At 32.5% G+C, this 18,142-nt stretch overlaps 1 protein-coding gene across 1 annotated transcript in view; it reads right to left on the bottom strand.

Moving 5' to 3' along the window:
- The window catches only part of LOC127732902 (nuclear cap-binding protein subunit 1-like), a 48,595-nt gene extending 30,916 nt beyond the window's left edge, over positions 1 to 17,679 (bottom strand). Inside the window, exons 1-8 of the mRNA XM_052242109.1 lie at positions 17,561 to 17,679; positions 8,562 to 8,653; positions 6,313 to 6,413; positions 5,355 to 5,439; positions 1,979 to 2,050; positions 1,112 to 1,219; positions 560 to 607; positions 45 to 118 (exon numbers count right to left, since the gene is read on the bottom strand). Of these exons, the coding sequence (XP_052098069.1) occupies positions 45 to 118; positions 560 to 607; positions 1,112 to 1,219; positions 1,979 to 2,050; positions 5,355 to 5,439; positions 6,313 to 6,413; positions 8,562 to 8,653; positions 17,561 to 17,606 (626 nt within the window). The 5' untranslated portion in view covers positions 17,607 to 17,679. The remainder of the gene's footprint in view (positions 1 to 44; positions 119 to 559; positions 608 to 1,111; positions 1,220 to 1,978; positions 2,051 to 5,354; positions 5,440 to 6,312; positions 6,414 to 8,561; positions 8,654 to 17,560) is intronic.
- Positions 17,680 to 18,142: the final 463 nt, after the last annotated feature.

The raw sequence follows: 18,142 nt of genomic DNA, 5'->3' as shown, positions 1-18,142 counted from the left end.
GTAAAAAATTAATTTCACTTCAAATAAACACTATGATAAATGACCTTATATAATTATCTATTGACATCAAAAGCTTCCCAAATTCCTGTTCTTTCTTTTCTTGCAGTTCTTTACCAACCTAAATAAAAAAAGAAAAGGTCAAGTTCGGGATAGGAAAGTTTCATGGAAATGGATGAAACTGACTGAAGTCTAATATAATTATAAAAATCTTACATAACCAGTAATTTATTCATGGAAATGAAACCATAACAACATATAGGTAGATTTTCCTGTTTGAATTGTTTTACACTAGTCATTTTGGCGCCCTTTATAGCTTGCTGTTCGGTGTGAGACAAGGCTCCGTGTTGAAGGCCGTACTTTGACCTATAATTGTATACCTTTTATACGTTGTGACTTGGATGGAGAGTTGTCTCATTGGCACTCATACCACATCTTCTTATTTATAGAAATAATAGACTAAATACCCATGGTAACTAAGCCATTAAATATAGTAATCTGATACATTAAGTCAGGGAAGATGCAGCAGAGATTTCTTCATAATAATACTTTTTAAACTTACCCAAGGTAGTGACGCCATTACAGCATATATGTAGAAATCTGACCTAACCTGTGAAAAATGACAAAAATTTTACATTTGTTATGAATTAAGAATGCATGTAATTATTCAGATCATATCTATAAAAACTTTTAAAAGTTCACATTAAATTTAACAATAATAACTTTATGAATAAACAATTTTCCAAACTAAAATTCCAAGCTCTTTCTATAATTTATTGAGGTTTTTCATTAATATTTACAAAATAGTGTTGTAATTGGTATCATAATCACTTCAAAAATTCCAAAACTTTTCAAAGGTTTCCCCGGTTTTGGCTGTTTTTTTTCAAGAAATTCTATTTTTTTTACCATCTGATTCAGGCTCAGAACAAAATATTTTAATTTTGTTACAAGACTTATAGCTAGAGCCAGCCAGTCTGACAATTTTTAATTTTTCAAAACTTTGGTTTTTGAACAGAGTTCTATGTCTTATTTGCACACTTTAAATCACGAAAAACAAACTATCGTGAAACATATCCCACATAATAGCTACATCGTCTTTTTCCTGTTAAAGTACCTGAGGTATGTTGTCTTCCAATGTAACTTCTATAAAGTTATCAAACATTGCAATCAGTGAACCAGCAACAATCACATGACAGTTTACTAGGTCAGATAAAAATCGTACCTAAAAAAATTATAGAAAATAATAGTCACTATTCCACAACTAAAAATAATAAAAAAAAAATCAGGACAAAGATACAGGAGACATCAAAAGAACAATATTTTAATGCATTTCTTTTTATTTTGTATGCTATTTTAAAATAAATTATCTACTGTAAATTTCAGACTATGAGTTAATATTTTTTTCAGATAGTTAGCAGTCTTGTCTCATAATCCAAATGATATACAACCTTTATAGTAAAATTCTTAAGGTATGATCACTTGCTTATTGTTTGACAGTAAAATAATTGATGAAATAATCATTTCAGAAAAGGATCAAAAATAGCCTTTTGATACTTTTTATTTCATAAACAGTAAACACCACATGTAAAATACCTTCTTCATCGAGTTTTTACCTATACTTACCAGTGGATTCATTTTAGACCCTTGACCTATCAATAGCTTCAACCTTTCTTTATACTTTTTCTTGACTGTGGTCTAAAATGCTCCTTCCACCTATAGTCCACTTTGACTAACAGTTTGAAATTACTCACTTAATTTTTCAGATATCTATTTTATATAGTTTGTCTGTATGAAGTTGATATTTGTTAAATCAAAGTCATACTAAACTTTGCTGTGTTGGAATCACTCTTCTTTCATCAGTAAAAGTCATTTATAAATTCAGAAAAAATCATGGTCAATCAAACTAAAAAGAATACCCAAGTCCCAAACACTATATTAGTAGCAACACACATAAATACTCTAATATGAATATCTAACTTACAATTAACAAAGCATTATCAAATTCTCCTGTCTTCAGAGCTTCTTTCAAATGTCTTACTAATAGTTCTGTGAACTGAAAAATAAAACAAGAATGTGTCCATAGTACATGGATGCCTCACTCGCTATTAGGTCCGAGTACACAGTTATCGTCCTTTGATTTTCGTTGTCCACGAATATAGTCCCTAGTGTGGACAGTGTGTTACTTGCCAATTTTTTTTATACCCCTTCCAAATTTATTTCTCCATGTTTTATGACTCAAATAGCAAGTAGGGGGTTGAAATGACACTGTAAAAAAATTTGGGTCATGAATTTTAAAGTAAAGTAGTGATTTGGTCCAGCTGAAAAATGTTAAAAATTAGCACTTCGGAAGCTGTCAAAAGATTTGAAGACCCCCTTAACATAAAATTGTCCATATTTTGAGTTAGAGCCGATGAAGTTTTCTATAATTTTGATATAATTTGTCCCAAAAGTAGTACAACACACTGTAAAAATATTATTGAGAAAGCGCAGGTGGGATTTTTTTAATTTGCATTTATTGTCTAAAAGAAATGCACTACGAAATAACTGTGTACTCGGACCTAAGAGGTGAAATCAGGAAATATAGAATCTGTACTTTGGCAACTTCCCTGAATGATTTGATGGTGTCAATTTGTCAAATAGCATAAAACTAAAGGATTTAAACTTTTATTTGATAGAATTTCTGCAAAAATGACCAATTTGGGCATTTTATGGTCAAAATAAGCATTTCATAGCTTTTTCAATTTTGATGCATAAGTGGCATTCTAACTTTCTATCTGACAGGTTTTTATGTGTCAATATTTGTGTTTCTATGTTTCAATCCAGTTGTATTACTCATTTGTGAACTCTGAATCTACAGAAAAGAAGATTATCTCAGACAATATGTGCAAAATGTGTTGTATATATGACCTTCGTCTAACGCCCTGTTTGGATCAAGTTAAATGTGAGGATCTTGGAACATAAAAGTTGAAGTCCATAATAAAGACCTCACTAAATTTGTATAAAAAGCACTTAACAATGTCTTTTGTACCTGTTTCATGTCACATAATATCTTTCTTTTCTTCTGTAGGATAGCAAGTGGTTCAAATATAAGCCTGTTGAGACTAAAATTGCATGCATGTTTTTCACTAAAAAGTGAAAAATCTTTGTATCAGACCATAATGTCTGCAAAAAAAGTTGAATGCAAGAGTCTTTTTGTGCTCAGATTTATTGTATCATGTCACCTGAGTACAGAAATGATAGAAAAGACACAAATTTTTATTTCCTATAGCTTCAATATGCATTTTTAAATGTAAATATGTGCTACGGCCTAAATTGACCCTAAATTATTTTCAGTCTTACTTGGCCTAAGACCCTTTTAAACTAATATGATATGTTATTTGTAAGTTTTCTTTCCATTTAAAGTACATTAAATACATATGTAAGGATTATTTATAACCAAAAAGCTTTACAAATTTAAAATTGCTGGAAAATATTACATCTTCATGTAAGGCCCCCCTTCATTGGAAAACCTCCATTTTTAGGCACAGGCTCATATAAATTTGACTTTTTAATAATTATGATAAGTCTGATAAATCAAATGAGTACTCTGTTGCTTTTAATACATAATATATTATATATTAAGACATTTAAAAAGTATTTTTTTGCAATATTTTAATTTTTAAAGCCCCAAATGTTGATAGTTGAAATTTTTCAATTATAGCGTCTAAATTTAACATGCAAAGTTGAATATAGAATTAGTCATATTGTCTATAATATATATCCTATTGCCATGAAACTTTGTAAGCAGTCTGATAATTTATTAAGCTTTAGTCATACCAAGTTTCATTAAGATTGGCCAATTTTTTCTACCCTATTAGGTCCGAGTACACAGTTATCGTCCTTTGATTTTCGTTGTCCACGAATATAGTCCCTAGTGTGGACAGTGTGTTACTTGCCAATTTTTTTTATACCCCTTCCAAATTTATTTCTCCATGTTTTATGACTCAAATAGCAAGTAGGGGGTTGAAATGACACTGTAAAAAAATTTGGGTCATGAATTTTAAAGTAAAGTAGTGATTTGGTCCAGCTGAAAAATGTTAAAAATTAGCACTTCGGAAGCTGTCAAAAGATTTGAAGACCCCCTTAACATAAAATTGTCCATATTTTGAGTTAGAGCCGATGAAGTTTTCTATAATTTTGATATAATTTGTCCCAAAAGTAGTACAACACACTGTAAAAATATTATTGAGAAAGCGCAGGTGGGATTTTTTTAATTTGCATTTATTGTCTAAAAGAAATGCACTACGAAATAACTGTGTACTCGGACCACTATCATTTTCTATGTTCAGTGGACCATGAAATTGGGGTCAAAACTCTAATTTGGCATTAAAATTAGAAAGATCATATCATAGGGAACATGTGTATTAAGTTTCAAGTTGATTGGACTTCAACTTCATCAAAAACTACCTTGACCAAAAACTTTAACCTGAAGCGGGACAGACCAGGAAACATATAAAGCCCCTACTACTATCGTAGGAGGGGCATAAAAACACAATTTTTATTTATTTTCAAGAAACAACACCCAATATTGCATTTCATGCATACATCAAATTTTATTAATCACTTCTCCTGCCAAATTCAATATATGTAATGCAAAAAAATAGACAATAGTTCTGGGAAAAAACAGATATTTGTCTTTGTTTCATCAAAAATGGATCAAAGACTCAATTTCATCAAAATCCGAAATATTGCCCAATTACTTATACTTTGCCTTAAGCCAACTATTCTACATAGTTTGATATTTACACCTATGCACAGGAACTCTATTGTTTTATATATGTACTACTTTCCAGTATGTTCTTTTTAACCAGGCCAAAGTTGGTGGTGTTACACCTTACAAAGTCTACTCAAATTATTTGCCCTATACATACGTTTTTTTTCCAGCCAAGTTATCTAACATATATCTCAATATGCAGCGTGGTTGTCTAAATGTTTATATTGTTTTTCAGTGTGATTGTCGGGTTAAATTATGACAGTAAATGTATGATTTCTTTCATTGATATTACTCCATGGTTTTGTTCTTCAATTCACAGTTGTGTCGTGATTGTCAGTTTGCTAAAAATTCCTTTCAAACCAGTGCTAGGGGCTGTCTTAAACTTGCAGTGAGGTGAGAGTTTTGCTCAGCATTGAAGGCCTTACTGCGACTTGAGATGATGAACAGCAATAAAAGCACTGTTCCTTTACTTTTTGTGTTTTTTTGCTGTGCATGTACTGATTTTGTGTCATGGATGGATACCCCATATCCTTTCTTTTATGGTAGATCTTAAAGTGATTTTTTCTAAGTAATGTCATATTCATATGATAAAAAATAAACAAACCTCGCCTCCACAGTTGTAGTTTTTGGCATTAAGAAGACCCACTAAAGTGGTATAGACAGCCATCTTCTCTGGTAAAGCTGCTACACTGAAAATATAATCACTCAATTAATATCAAAATAGAAAGATGTCCAATGACCCAACTATCCAGTAAACACCACATTACAGGATTGATAACAACTACAGTTTAAAAAAATTGGAGATGTGGTATGATTGCCAAAGAGACAAATATCCAATAAACACCAAAGGAAAAGGATGTCAACCACTACAGTAAAAACACCTATAAAATTGACATGTCAGCAATGGCTCTGTTTGCACATTTTTGTGTAAGGCACAGAGACTGATGCATAATAAGCAATTCATGATAATTTTTCGAAAATTCTGACACCATGAATTAATTCAGGATGTGCAGCGTTATGGATCAATACAACATCTTGTTAAAATCCAAGCACTATGTATTTTTGTGGGTATTTCTAAATGGTAGGCAACCAATAATTTTGACACAGGGAATCATTTTGGAATAGCAAATTATACATACATATCAATTTTTATTGAAATCCTAACAAAAACATTGAATTTACCACTTCACTATTTCGACTTCAGAAATCAATTTAGAATTATTTAAAACCCATATATCAAATTTTTGTTAAAATTCTGACACAAAAAGATGTTTCTGAAAAATTGTGATTTTTTTTTCTCACATTGTAGTCCATATTTGACATCAAGAATATAGTCCTTTTTGTCCCACTGGTATATTCCTTTCCAAAGAGAATCCTGTAACCACATTGTTTATTACCAATAAAAGAATTCTGATGTCTACCCTTTTTTGTATATCTCCTTAAGTAAGTCTGATCCTCTACAGACCATCAATAACATACATTTGTAAGTATTTTTTACAAGGAATCTATCTGATTTTACAACAATTATTCAGAGTTGCATCAAAGTAATCTTTATCACTTACCATTCTACTAGAATTTTTAGGATTTTTGTCTTGTAATTCTGCAAGTCTGCCTCCAGGACACTAGCTAAGCCTTCAAGGTTACTTTCTAAAGAGGATGTACTCTACAAAACAGAAGTATCCACTATCATTCAAAAGTTAATATTGTAAAAGTTTTAAGCTGGCAAGTTTTTTATTGTAGGTTTCCTTTTACGACATATGGTCTAGATTTGTGAGCATGTAAAACTGGTTTAACACCACCACATTTTACCCCTGAACCAAGTGTGACTACCTGGACCATGTGTTGTTGGTTGGTCTTTGATAGTACAACTGATTTTTGTAGGGATGGGATGTTAGTGTGGCCTATTATCATGACTACCTGGACCATGTGGTGTTGGTTGCTTTTGTCTTTGATTGTACAACTTATTTTTTGAGAAGCAGGATGTTGGTGTAGCCTATTATCATGACTACCTGGACCATGTGTTGTTGGGTTTGTCTTTGATTGTATAACTGATTTTTGGATGAGTGGGATGTTGGTGTGGCCTATTATCATGATTACCTGGACCATGTGTTGTTGGGTTTGTCTTTGATTGTATAACTAATTTTTGTAGGAGTCGGATGTTGGTGTGGCCTATTATCATGATTACCTGGACCATGTGTTGTTGGGTTTGTCTTTGATTGTATAACTTATTTTTGTAGGAGTGGGATGTTAGTGTGGCCTATTATCATGACTACCTGGACCATGTGTTGTTGGGTTTGTCTTTGATTGTATAACTTATTTTTGGATGAGTGAGATGTTAGTGTGGCCTATTATCATGACTACCTGGACCATGTGTTGTTGGGTTTGTCTTTGATTGTATAACTGATTTTTGGATGAGTGGGATGTTAGTGTGGCCTATGATCATGATTACCTGGACCATGTGTTGTTGGGTTTGTCTTTGATTGTATAACTGATTTTTGGATGAGTGGGATGTTAGTGTGGCCTATTATCATGACTACCTGGACCATGTGTTGTTGGGTTTGTCTTTGATTGTATAACTGATTTTTGGATGAATGGGATGTTAGTGTGGCCTATTAGCATGATTACCTGGACCATGTGTTGTTGGGTTTGTCTTTGATTGTATAACTTATTTTTGGATGAGTGAGATGTTGGTGTGGCCTATTATCATGATTACCTGGACCATGTGTTGTTGGGTTTGTCTTTGATTGTATAACTGATTTTTGGATGAGTGGGATGTTGGTGTGGCCTATTATCATGATTACCTGGACCATGTGTTGTTGGGTTTGTCTTTGATTGTATAACTGATTTTTGGATGAGTGGGATGTTGGTGTGGCCTATTATCATGATTACCTGGACCATGTGTTGTTGGGTTTGTCTTTGATTGTATAACTGATATTTGGATGAGTGGGATGTTGGTGTGGCCTATTATCATGATTACCTGGACCATGTGTTGTTGGGTTTGTCTTTGATTGTATAACTTATTTTTGGATGAGTGAGATGTTGGTGTGGCCTATTATCATGACTACCTGGACCATGTGTTGTTGGGTTTGTCTTTGATTGTATAACTTATTTTTGTAGGAGTCGGATGTTGGTGTGGCCTATTATCATGACTACCTGGACCATGTGTTGTTGGTTGTTTTTGTCTTTGATTGTACAACTGATTTTGTATGAGTGGAATGTTGGTGTGGCCTATTATCATGATTATACTGTTCAATGTTTATGGTCATGCAATGATGGTAGTTATGGTTAACTCATCCTATGATTTACCATTGGTACTCGAGTAATAGTCGATCTGACTATAAGTCGGATACCCTGTTCAGCTTCAAAATCTAAGGATTCAGTCTTGACCCTCGTATAAGTCGGTCAAAATTTGGTGGTTTTTTTTCTCAGCAGACAGCAACTGATCACCGGTAAAATCATTGCAAAATCCAGGAATTATATTCATTTTGTGATCCCTTCATGAATGGATGTTTGTTTGTCTAAATCTAATTGATGTTCATCATGATAATGCATAATGCTCTTAATAATAAAGATGTATTCATTTCTTGTATAAACATCTCCATGACTCAACTCCACTGCATTAGTTTCAGGAGAACAAACCAACTTAGAATAATGCTCAATGGAAAGATATTTACAAATATAATGCCTACCCATGTTAAAATGAGCATATGACATGACATGAAAAAAATTATTTCTCAATCAAAATTATTATTTTCTACTATTCTACTGTTCAATAGATTTAAGTTGTGCTGTTTGTTTTATTCTTGTTTACCTTTTCTCCTACTCTAGTTATGAGTGATTCAAGTCTGTCTTCAATGTCAACATTCTCTGATACTCTTCTTCTCTTTCTTGCTGATGAAGGACCTAAACATAAAATCATTTAACTTTATTTCTTATACAAAAACAAATGTCTGACCTCTTAACTTGTAAAGTACTATTTACACCTGCAGATTGCAAAGTTCAGCTGTTTTAACCCATAGACGACAAAAGTAGAGATACAGACTTCAGAAAGCTAATTTTCAGTAAGAAAATTATCAAGCAATTTTTTTGTCCCAAAAATATAGGTTTTCATAGCTTTTCTGAACTCATTTTTCAGTTATCTACATTGCTTACCAATTCATTATTTTGCACTTAGAAATACATGTCTTGTTACAGTTAAGAAGAATTCTTAGCAAGTTAGTTCTTTAAAGGCAAAGGAAAATATATCATTTTGCCTTTGGTATATATGGAAGAATCCACAAGATGTCTACTAAAAATAATTATCAGATGCACACATGCACCTAATCACTATCAGAATACTAATCAAAAGAACCAAAAGATAATGTCTATTTCCTCCCATCAATTACATTCCAAGTGAAATGATTTAAATGTAATTAAAGGCATCTGTTTCATTACAATTGCACTGATTTTGAAATGTTATTCACAGTACAATTACATTGACTATTAATGTAATTCACCGTGCAATTACATGGTCAATTTGATTAATTACTTTTGTGCTAGAACTTTATCATATAGGATAACTAGAGGCTCTAAAGAGCCTGTGTTGACCACCTGCATCTTCAACAATAGCCATTTTTTTTAGGTAAAAATCATCGTGAAAGGACAATAACTCTATCAAGAGTTAACTGAAAATTTCAGTCATGTTGAGATGTTTGTAGATCTTGTCCTGCTGATCATTTTTGCTTTTCAAAGTTTCTTTCTACATTTGTATCTATTACACTTTTCAAGATAATTGGCAAAAATTCCAAAATGTTTAAAAAAACATCTTTAAAGGGAAATAACTCCAATAATGATTCCACTAAAGATTTCAGTCATAATGGCTTATTTGTAGATCTTGTCTTGCAGATCATTTTTGTTTTATAAAGTTTCTATCTATCTATTATAGTTCAAGATATAAGGCAAAAACTCACAAAATTGGTAAAAATCATCATAAAAGAGCTATAACATGCGCAACAACAAGTAATCTTCAGTATCCTGAAGTTTTGTTGTATAACCGAAGAAAAAAAGAAGATGTTTATGGTAGTACTGCGTCTTTGAATTTTGTCAATCAGCTATGCTTTTCTTCTTAGGCTGTGTAAAAACCTTCTTGCGGATGAAAATTCATCTGCCATGATCAAGAATTTTACAATTCTGACATACAGACAGAGGAATACAACTTAAATGTTCCAAACAAGTTCAAAATTTAGCATGTTTGCAATGCCCAATAATCAGGAGAAAATACGATTTTGATTGGCTTATTTATGTGATCATGAGAAACACAGACTTTGATTGGCTGATCATGATTGTCTCCCTTAGGAAATGTTCGAAATCGGGAACACTCATTTTTTTCGTGTCAAATTTCACAAAATAAGAATTTTTGAATATTTTTTTTTTTTATTTTTTTTATTTATAACTTCCAATTTACAGCATATAACATACACAAATATAATAGCAATATATAATATATAAATCTATTAATATTATCTAGTCAATACACCTTTCTTTTTTTTTCTTCTAAATATATGTATAAGATAGAGAGTAAGACAGTCTGAACACCAGAGAGAGAAGTGTGGTGAGTTTACGATACAAATTCATCTGGACATTGACTTATAATTCAGCAAAGTAAATCCTGCATTTTCATTCACATCAGTAGAAATATATACTTTAACTAAGTAATTTATCAAAAATATTCCATTCTCTTTGAAACTGATATTCACTTTTGTTTTCATAGCAATATTTTTATCAATTGCACACAAATATTTCATCTTCTCTTTTACTGAGTACATTGATAGTTTTTTTTTTTAAACATCTGGTATTATAAATATATTGTTTTATGATAATAAAAAGAGTATTTTCTGCATTGCCTTTTGATATTTTTTCAATGTTTCCAGACAAAAAAACTTCTTTTGTAAAAAGTACACTAATTTCATTGGTCAGAAACCAATTTTCAATCTGTTCTAATAATATCTATGTATGTCCACAATCCCAAAATAAATGTTCTAATGTTTCAATTTCTCTTTTACAAAATGTACAATTTGGATTATCATAAATGTTAATTTTATGAAGAAATTTGTTTGTAGCTGAGATTTGATACTACAGCCACTGTAGCTTGGTATTTTTTGTGACAACAAATGGCAGTTTATATAAATTCTTTTCCAATGATTTTTATCAAAGCCAAAATTTTCAGTCCATCTTAACTGATTAGTGGGAACACTTTTATTTTTATTTAAAACTGTATACATCTCTCTAGATCCTTTTGAACTTTTAACAAGTCATTTCATAGCGGATGGAATAAAAGGTAAGTTCCAACTTGTAATTTTTTTCCAACAAATGATTTTGATGCTTGATGTACAGCAGATATAATACTATTATATCTAATGAAATTCACATCTTCACTTACAAAATCATTTACAAATCTTATACCATTTTCAAACCAATCTTTATAAAAAATAGGTTTATTTTCTACCTTTATGTTATTGTTAAGCCAAATTGGACTAGAAGGAAAGCATTCCATCTTTTTCTCTGAGAAGTTGCCATGCTTTCAGAACATCTTTCCAAAATCTATTTTTTATATTTTCTTGTTATCTTTGTATATATACACTTTCACAACCATAATTTTTTTCAATTTCTACATGTACATTGGACAAAAAAACATTCTGCCATTTGTTGTCTGTTTTAAATAATTTCCTTATCCATGTACACTTCAGTACTAAACATGCTAAAATAAATGCACTAAGATTTATCATTTTGAGTCCACCATCGTCAATACCATTTTGTAAAACATCTCTCTTTATTCTATTTATTGGTGAACTCCATATAACATTGTACATAAGTTCAATAACTTTTTTTAAAATATCATCACCTGGATTTGGTAAGGATATAAACAAATGTTTAATAAAATGCTTCGCTGGGCGCAGCTTGATACGACCGCAGAGGTCGAACCCTGAACAGTTGGGGCAAGTATGGACACAACATTCAAGCTTGATACAGCTCTGAATTTGGATTGTGATTAAATATTTGACACAGCATAGGTTTCTGACACAGAAAGAATGTGGTCTAAGAACTTCAATTTTTTTAATTTACCGATTATGGTCCAATGTCCAAAATCAAAATACATGGTTAGATTCAGCATATCAAAGAACCCCATATATTAAATTTTTGTTGAAATCAAACAAAGTTTTATTTTGGACCCCAACTTGGACAAACTTGAAAACTGGTCCCATAATCAAAAATCTAAACACATGTTTAGATTCAGCATATCAAAGTACCTGAAGAACTCAATTTTTGTTAAAATCAAACTAAGTTTAATTTTGGACCCTTTGGACCTTAATGTAGACAAATTTAAAAAACGGGACCCAAAATTAAAAATCTAAAAACACGGTTAGATTTGGCATATCAAAGAACCCCAATTATTCAATTTTTGATGAAATCAAACAAAGTTTAATTTTGGACCCTTTTGACCTCAATATGAACCAATTTGATAGCGGGCCCACAAATAAAAAATCTAAATACATGGTAAGATTCAGCATATCAAAGAACCCCATATATTCAATTTTTGTTGAAATTAAACAAAGTTTAATTTTGGACCCCAATTTGGACCAACTTGAAAACTGGGCCAAAAATCTAAAATCTAAATACATGTTTAGATTCAGCATATCAAAGAACCCCATATATTCAATTTTTGTTGAAATCAAACAAAGTTTTATTTTGGACCCCAACTTGGACCAACTTGAAAACTGGTCCCATAATCAAAAATCTAAACACATGTTTAGATTCAGCATATCAAAGAACCCCAAAAATTCAATTTTTGTTAAAATCAAACTAAGTTTAATTTTGGACCCTTTGGACCTCAATGTAGACCAATTTAAAAAACAGGACCCAAAATTTAAAATCTAAATACACGGTTAGATTTGGCATATCAAAGAACCCCAATAATTCAATTTTTGATGAAATCAAACAAAGTTTAATTTTGGACCCTTTTGACCTCAATATGAACCAATTTGATAGCGGGCCCACAAATAAAAAATCTAAATACATGGTAAGATTCAGCATATCAAAGAACCCCATATATTCAATTTTTGTTGAAATCAAACAAAGTTTAATTTTGGACCCCAATTTGGACCAACTTGTAAACTGGGCCAAAAATCTAAAATCTAAATACATGTTTAGATTCAGCATATCAAAGAACCCCATATATTCAATTTTTGTTGAAATCAAACAAAGTTTAATTTTGGACCCCAACTTGGACCAACTTGAAAACTGGGCCCATAATCAAAAATCTAAACACATGTTTAGATTCAGCATATCAAAGAACCCCAAGAATTCAATTTTTGTTAAAATCAAACTAAGTTTAATTTTGGACCCTTTGGACCTTAATGTAGACCAATTTAAAAAACGGGACCCAAAATTAAAAATCTAAATACACGGTTAGATTCGGCATATCAAAGAACCCCAATAATTCAATTTTTGATGAAATCAAACAAAGTTAAATTTTGGACCCTTTGGACCTCAATGTGGACCAATTTAAAAACGGGCCCCAAAATCCAAAAACTTAATACACGGTTAGATTCAGCATATTAAAGAACCCCAAGAATTCAAGAATAAATCCCCATTGAAATTGATCAAGAAATAAGCAATTTATACGAAGTATCTTCTTTTGCACAATACTGTGCAATTGAATATTTCTTGCTATTGCGCAATACTGTACAATTGACAATTTCTTGCTATTGCGCAATATTGTGCTATTGGATATTTCTTGCTATTGCGCAATACTTTGCAATTGAAGATTTCTTGCTATTGCGCAATACTGTGCAATTGAAGATTTCTTGCTATTGTGCAATACTGTGCAATTGAAAATTTCTTGCTATTGCACAATACTTATTATATAATAATTTACACATCCTGTTTGGTGTGTATCTCCTACCATATCATTATTATTTGCTTTTAAATATAAATCAGAAATAACCAACTTAAAATGGAAAATTTTAAAAGAAAAAAAAGGAAAAAAAGAAAAAAGAAAAAAAAAAAAAATCCCCCCCCCCAAATTTTTTGAACCCCCTCATGATTCATCACCCCCAAACTCAATCCCAGCCTTCCCTTTGTGGTATGGTACCTTGCAGTACAATTTCAGAGAGATCCATACACTTGAACACAAGTTATTGTCTGGAAACTAGAAAAATGCTTATTTTTGGCCCCTTTTTGGCCCCCAATTCCTAAACGTTTCGGGGAATTACCCCCAAACTCAATTCCAGCTTTCCCTTTGTGATATGGAACCTTGTAGTACAATTTCAGAAATATCCAAACACTTACACACAAGTTATTGTCCTGAAACTAGAAAAATGCTTGTTTTTTGCCCCTTTTTGGCCCCTAATTCCTAAAATTTTGAGGCAATTACCCCCAAAATCAATTACAGCCTTCCCTTTGTGATATGGAACCTTGTGGTACAATGTCAGAGAGATCCATACACTTACACACAAGTTATTGTCTGAAAGTTACAAAAATGCTTATTTCTGGCCCCTTTTTGGCCCCTAATTCCTTAACTGTTGGTACCATAACCCCCAAAATCAATCCCAACCTTCCTTTCGTGGTATTGAACCTTATGGTGAAATTTCATGGAGATCCATTCACTTAAACTAAAGTTAGAGTGCGAAAACCAATGTGTCTTCGGACGACGCCGGACGACGACGACGACGACGACGACGACGACGACGACGACGACGACGACGACGCCAACGTCATACCAATATACGACCAAAAAATTTTTAATTTTTGCGGTCGTATAAAAATAGGCAATATCAATGTCTTCACCACAGTAATTCTACCAATAACAGTAAGATTTCGTTTTGACCACTGTTTAATTACACATATTATTTGTACAATTAATATTTTTTTCATCATAATTAATTTTTACAATTCTATCAAGATTAACACCAAAGCTTATAAATACAATAGCTTAAAATATGTTTCTCCCCATGAAAGCTTTCTATTTTGGCATAACACCTCATTACTATACTTTTTATTTCCTATCCAAATAACCTGTGTTTTAGAAAAATTAATATGTAAACCAGATATATTTCCAAACCAATCTAATTCATTTAATGCTTCATTCAGATTCTTCTTTACCATCTAAAACAAGAGATGTGTCATCAACTTCAAACTCATTTTTATCGCATTGCTTTTACTTAGATTTTTCTTTTTTCTTTTACAGGTTTTTACTTGTTTTGTATCTTCTTTTAATGCAACATTGTGTATTCCTTTTTTTAGCGTTTTTGTCTGTTTCGCATGATTTTAGAAAGATTGCTAAATTTTATAATTTTGTTTTAACATGTATTTCTGTATAGACCTTTTTTTTATGTATTTTTTATTTAGTATTTGCATCTGATACAGTGTATGTTTTGTGTTTTTCTCTTTGATTTGTTTTAATTACCCTGCTGCATGTACAGCGCCTTAGAGCATGTAGAGTAATTTTTATTTTTTATATAGGGTACTTTATAAATTTTCATTATTATTATTATTAGTTGTATTCCTCTGTCTGTATGTCAGGATTGTAAAAATTGTTATCATGTCTATTCATGGTAGACAAATTTTTATCTGCAAGAAGGTTCTTACACAACTTTAGAAGAAAAGCGTGGCTGTGTGTGCTCACACGTTGGAGGGAAATACGTTAAGAAAATGCCATAATCTATCAGTTCTTGGATTTTTAATCAGTATTGGAAGTTTGGGAGGATATCGTGGTACCTGTCCCAACTAATAAGGAGCAATACTTCAACAGGTACTAACTTAACTCTGTGAACTGAACCCTAACCAAAAGTATAATAAAATGCTCCCCTGGGCACAGCTTGATACCACCACAGAGGTCGAACCCTGAACAGTTGGGGCAAGAATGGACACAACATTCAAGCTTGATACAGCATTGAATTTGGATTGTGATTAAATATTTGACACAGCATAGGTTTCTGACACAGAATTAATGTGGTCTAAGAACTTTAAATTTTTTAATTTACCTATTCAAACCATATCATTATTATTTGCTTTTATATATAAATCAGAAATAACCAATTTAAAATGGAAAATTTTAAAGAAAAAAAAGGGGAAAATAAATCCCCCTCCCAAATTTTTTGAAACCCCTTCTGATTCATCGTCCCCAAACTCAATCCTAGCCTTCTCTTTGTGGTATGGTACCTTGTAGTACAATTTCAGAGAGATCCATACACATGAACACAAGTTATTGTCTGGAAACTAGAAAAATGCTTGTTTTTTTTTGTCCCTTTTTGGCCTCAAATTCCTAAATGTTTAGGGCAATTACCCCCAAACTCAAACCAAGCTTTCCCTTTGTGATATGGAACCTTGTAGCACAATTTCATAAAGATCCATACACTTACACACAAGTTATTGTCTGGAAACTAGAAAAATGCTTGTTTTTTGCCCCTTTTTGACCCCTAATTCCTAAAATTTTGAGGAAATTACACCCAAAATCAATCCCAGCCTTCCCTTTGTGGTATGGTACCTTGCAGTACAATTTCAGAGAGATCCATACACTTGAACACAAGTTATTCTCTGGAAACTAGAAAATGCTTATTTTTGGACACTTTTTGGCCCCTTATTCCTAAATGTTTTGAGGCAATTACGCCCAAAATCAATCCCAGCATTCCCTTTGTGATATGGAACCTTGTGGTACAGAGAGATCTATACACTAACACACAAGTTATGTCTCGAAGTTACAAAAATGCTTATTTTTGGCCCCTAATTCCTTAACTGTTGGAACCATAACCCCCAAAATTCATCCCAACCTTCCTTTTGTGGTATTGAACCTTATGGTAAAATCTCATAGAGATCCATTCACTTAAACTAAAGTTAGAGTGCGAAAACTAATGTGTCTTTGGACGACGCCGACGCCGGATGAGGACGACGACGCTTACGTCATACCAATATACGACCGCAAAATTTGTTTGCAGTCGTATAAAAAGGACAGGGACCTGTAAAGTAAGAAAATTCTGATATAATTGTTTAAAGTAAACAGCTATAAACCATTATTTGAACAAAAGTTACAATCAGCTTTATTTAGACCTACTACTAGTAGGCACTACATTTGTACATTCTTACTCCGACGGGGTGCTAAAAATATCAGTACATCAGAAGCGTAATTTCCACCCTCTCACACTCATCTCTGGTACCCAGACCGGAGTTTAAACTAGAATGGGTACTTTGGGGGCCTCGGTTGGTCAAAGTTGTCCCCTACTTTGACCTGGAGATCAATCTTCTGATATCTCCCTGGTTTGTCTGTTTCAGCCGAGTGGCATGGTGGTTCTCTCCAAGTACTTCGGTTTCCTCCACCATAATAACAGACTTCCCGGTGTCCTAGCACTCCCTTTGTGTTGGGTGGGGATTGATCGTCCTTGTAAAAATAATTGTAGTATAAATATACGTTAGTGACACATCTCCATTAATCCTGATAGGGAGTGTACATGGATGCCACTGTACCCTCGCAGCTTTCGAGGGATTCTTCGGATAACGGATGCATTTACCAGTACATACATACATACAACCAGATAGGTGCACTGTTGAATTCACAGTATTTATTCTAGGAGTGCAGATTACAATTTTCCGAATTCTTGACATTATTGATAAATAAATTTCCATTTGCACCATAACCCGTTCTTTATGTGAAGCATATCTGGATAATTTTGAAAATAAATACAAACCGCTCTGCTCTCACATTTTTTGGCCTTATTTGTTTCAAGTTGTATATCGTGCGCTTAAAGACAACTACTGATGGAAAGCTATATTACTCACCATCTTCCTCGTCACTGTAGGAGTCGTGTCGTCTACGACTTGACATTTCAAACGTCGATTTTTTAAACGCAAGATTTTCACGCTACTTTTTGTTTCCCCGGAAGTTGATCTTGCGCAAACTTCCGTCTTGCAGCTTAGAACCGAAAAAGAAAGATACTAACGTACTAAAAAGTTTACTTGAACTATAAAACCATCAGAACCTTTTATAATATGCCAACTCGCACCAATTTGATTTACTTAAACTCTTTACAAAAAATCAGAAAAGAATGTTGGGGTATTTTCTTGCTAATAAAAAGTTTGATTTAATCAGAGACAAATGTTTTGAAGTTAAATTACTAACGTAAGAGCGAGAGATACACACGTATTTTAATAGGCAAAGGTTGCTATGAAATAAGATTGTTTGCATTATCTATAATAATTAAGCGTTTATTTGTCATTTTATTTCAAGTAAAGAAATTCACCAAACCCGGCTTGGACTAGTATACCTGTATAATAGAACCAGACCAAACTGAGTAGACTGGGTCTCTTCTACTGAGTAGAATAAAATGACCAAGGGGGGGGGGGGGTCTCTTCCTATATGAA

The sequence above is a fragment of the Mytilus californianus genome, unplaced genomic scaffold (genome assembly GCF_021869535.1).
Source record: "Mytilus californianus isolate M0D057914Y unplaced genomic scaffold, xbMytCali1.0.p SCAF_3, whole genome shotgun sequence".
Taxonomy (NCBI): domain Eukaryota; kingdom Metazoa; phylum Mollusca; class Bivalvia; order Mytilida; family Mytilidae; genus Mytilus; species Mytilus californianus.
Note: the sequence above shows the minus strand (reverse complement) of the source record. Positions and strands in the feature narration are given on the sequence as shown.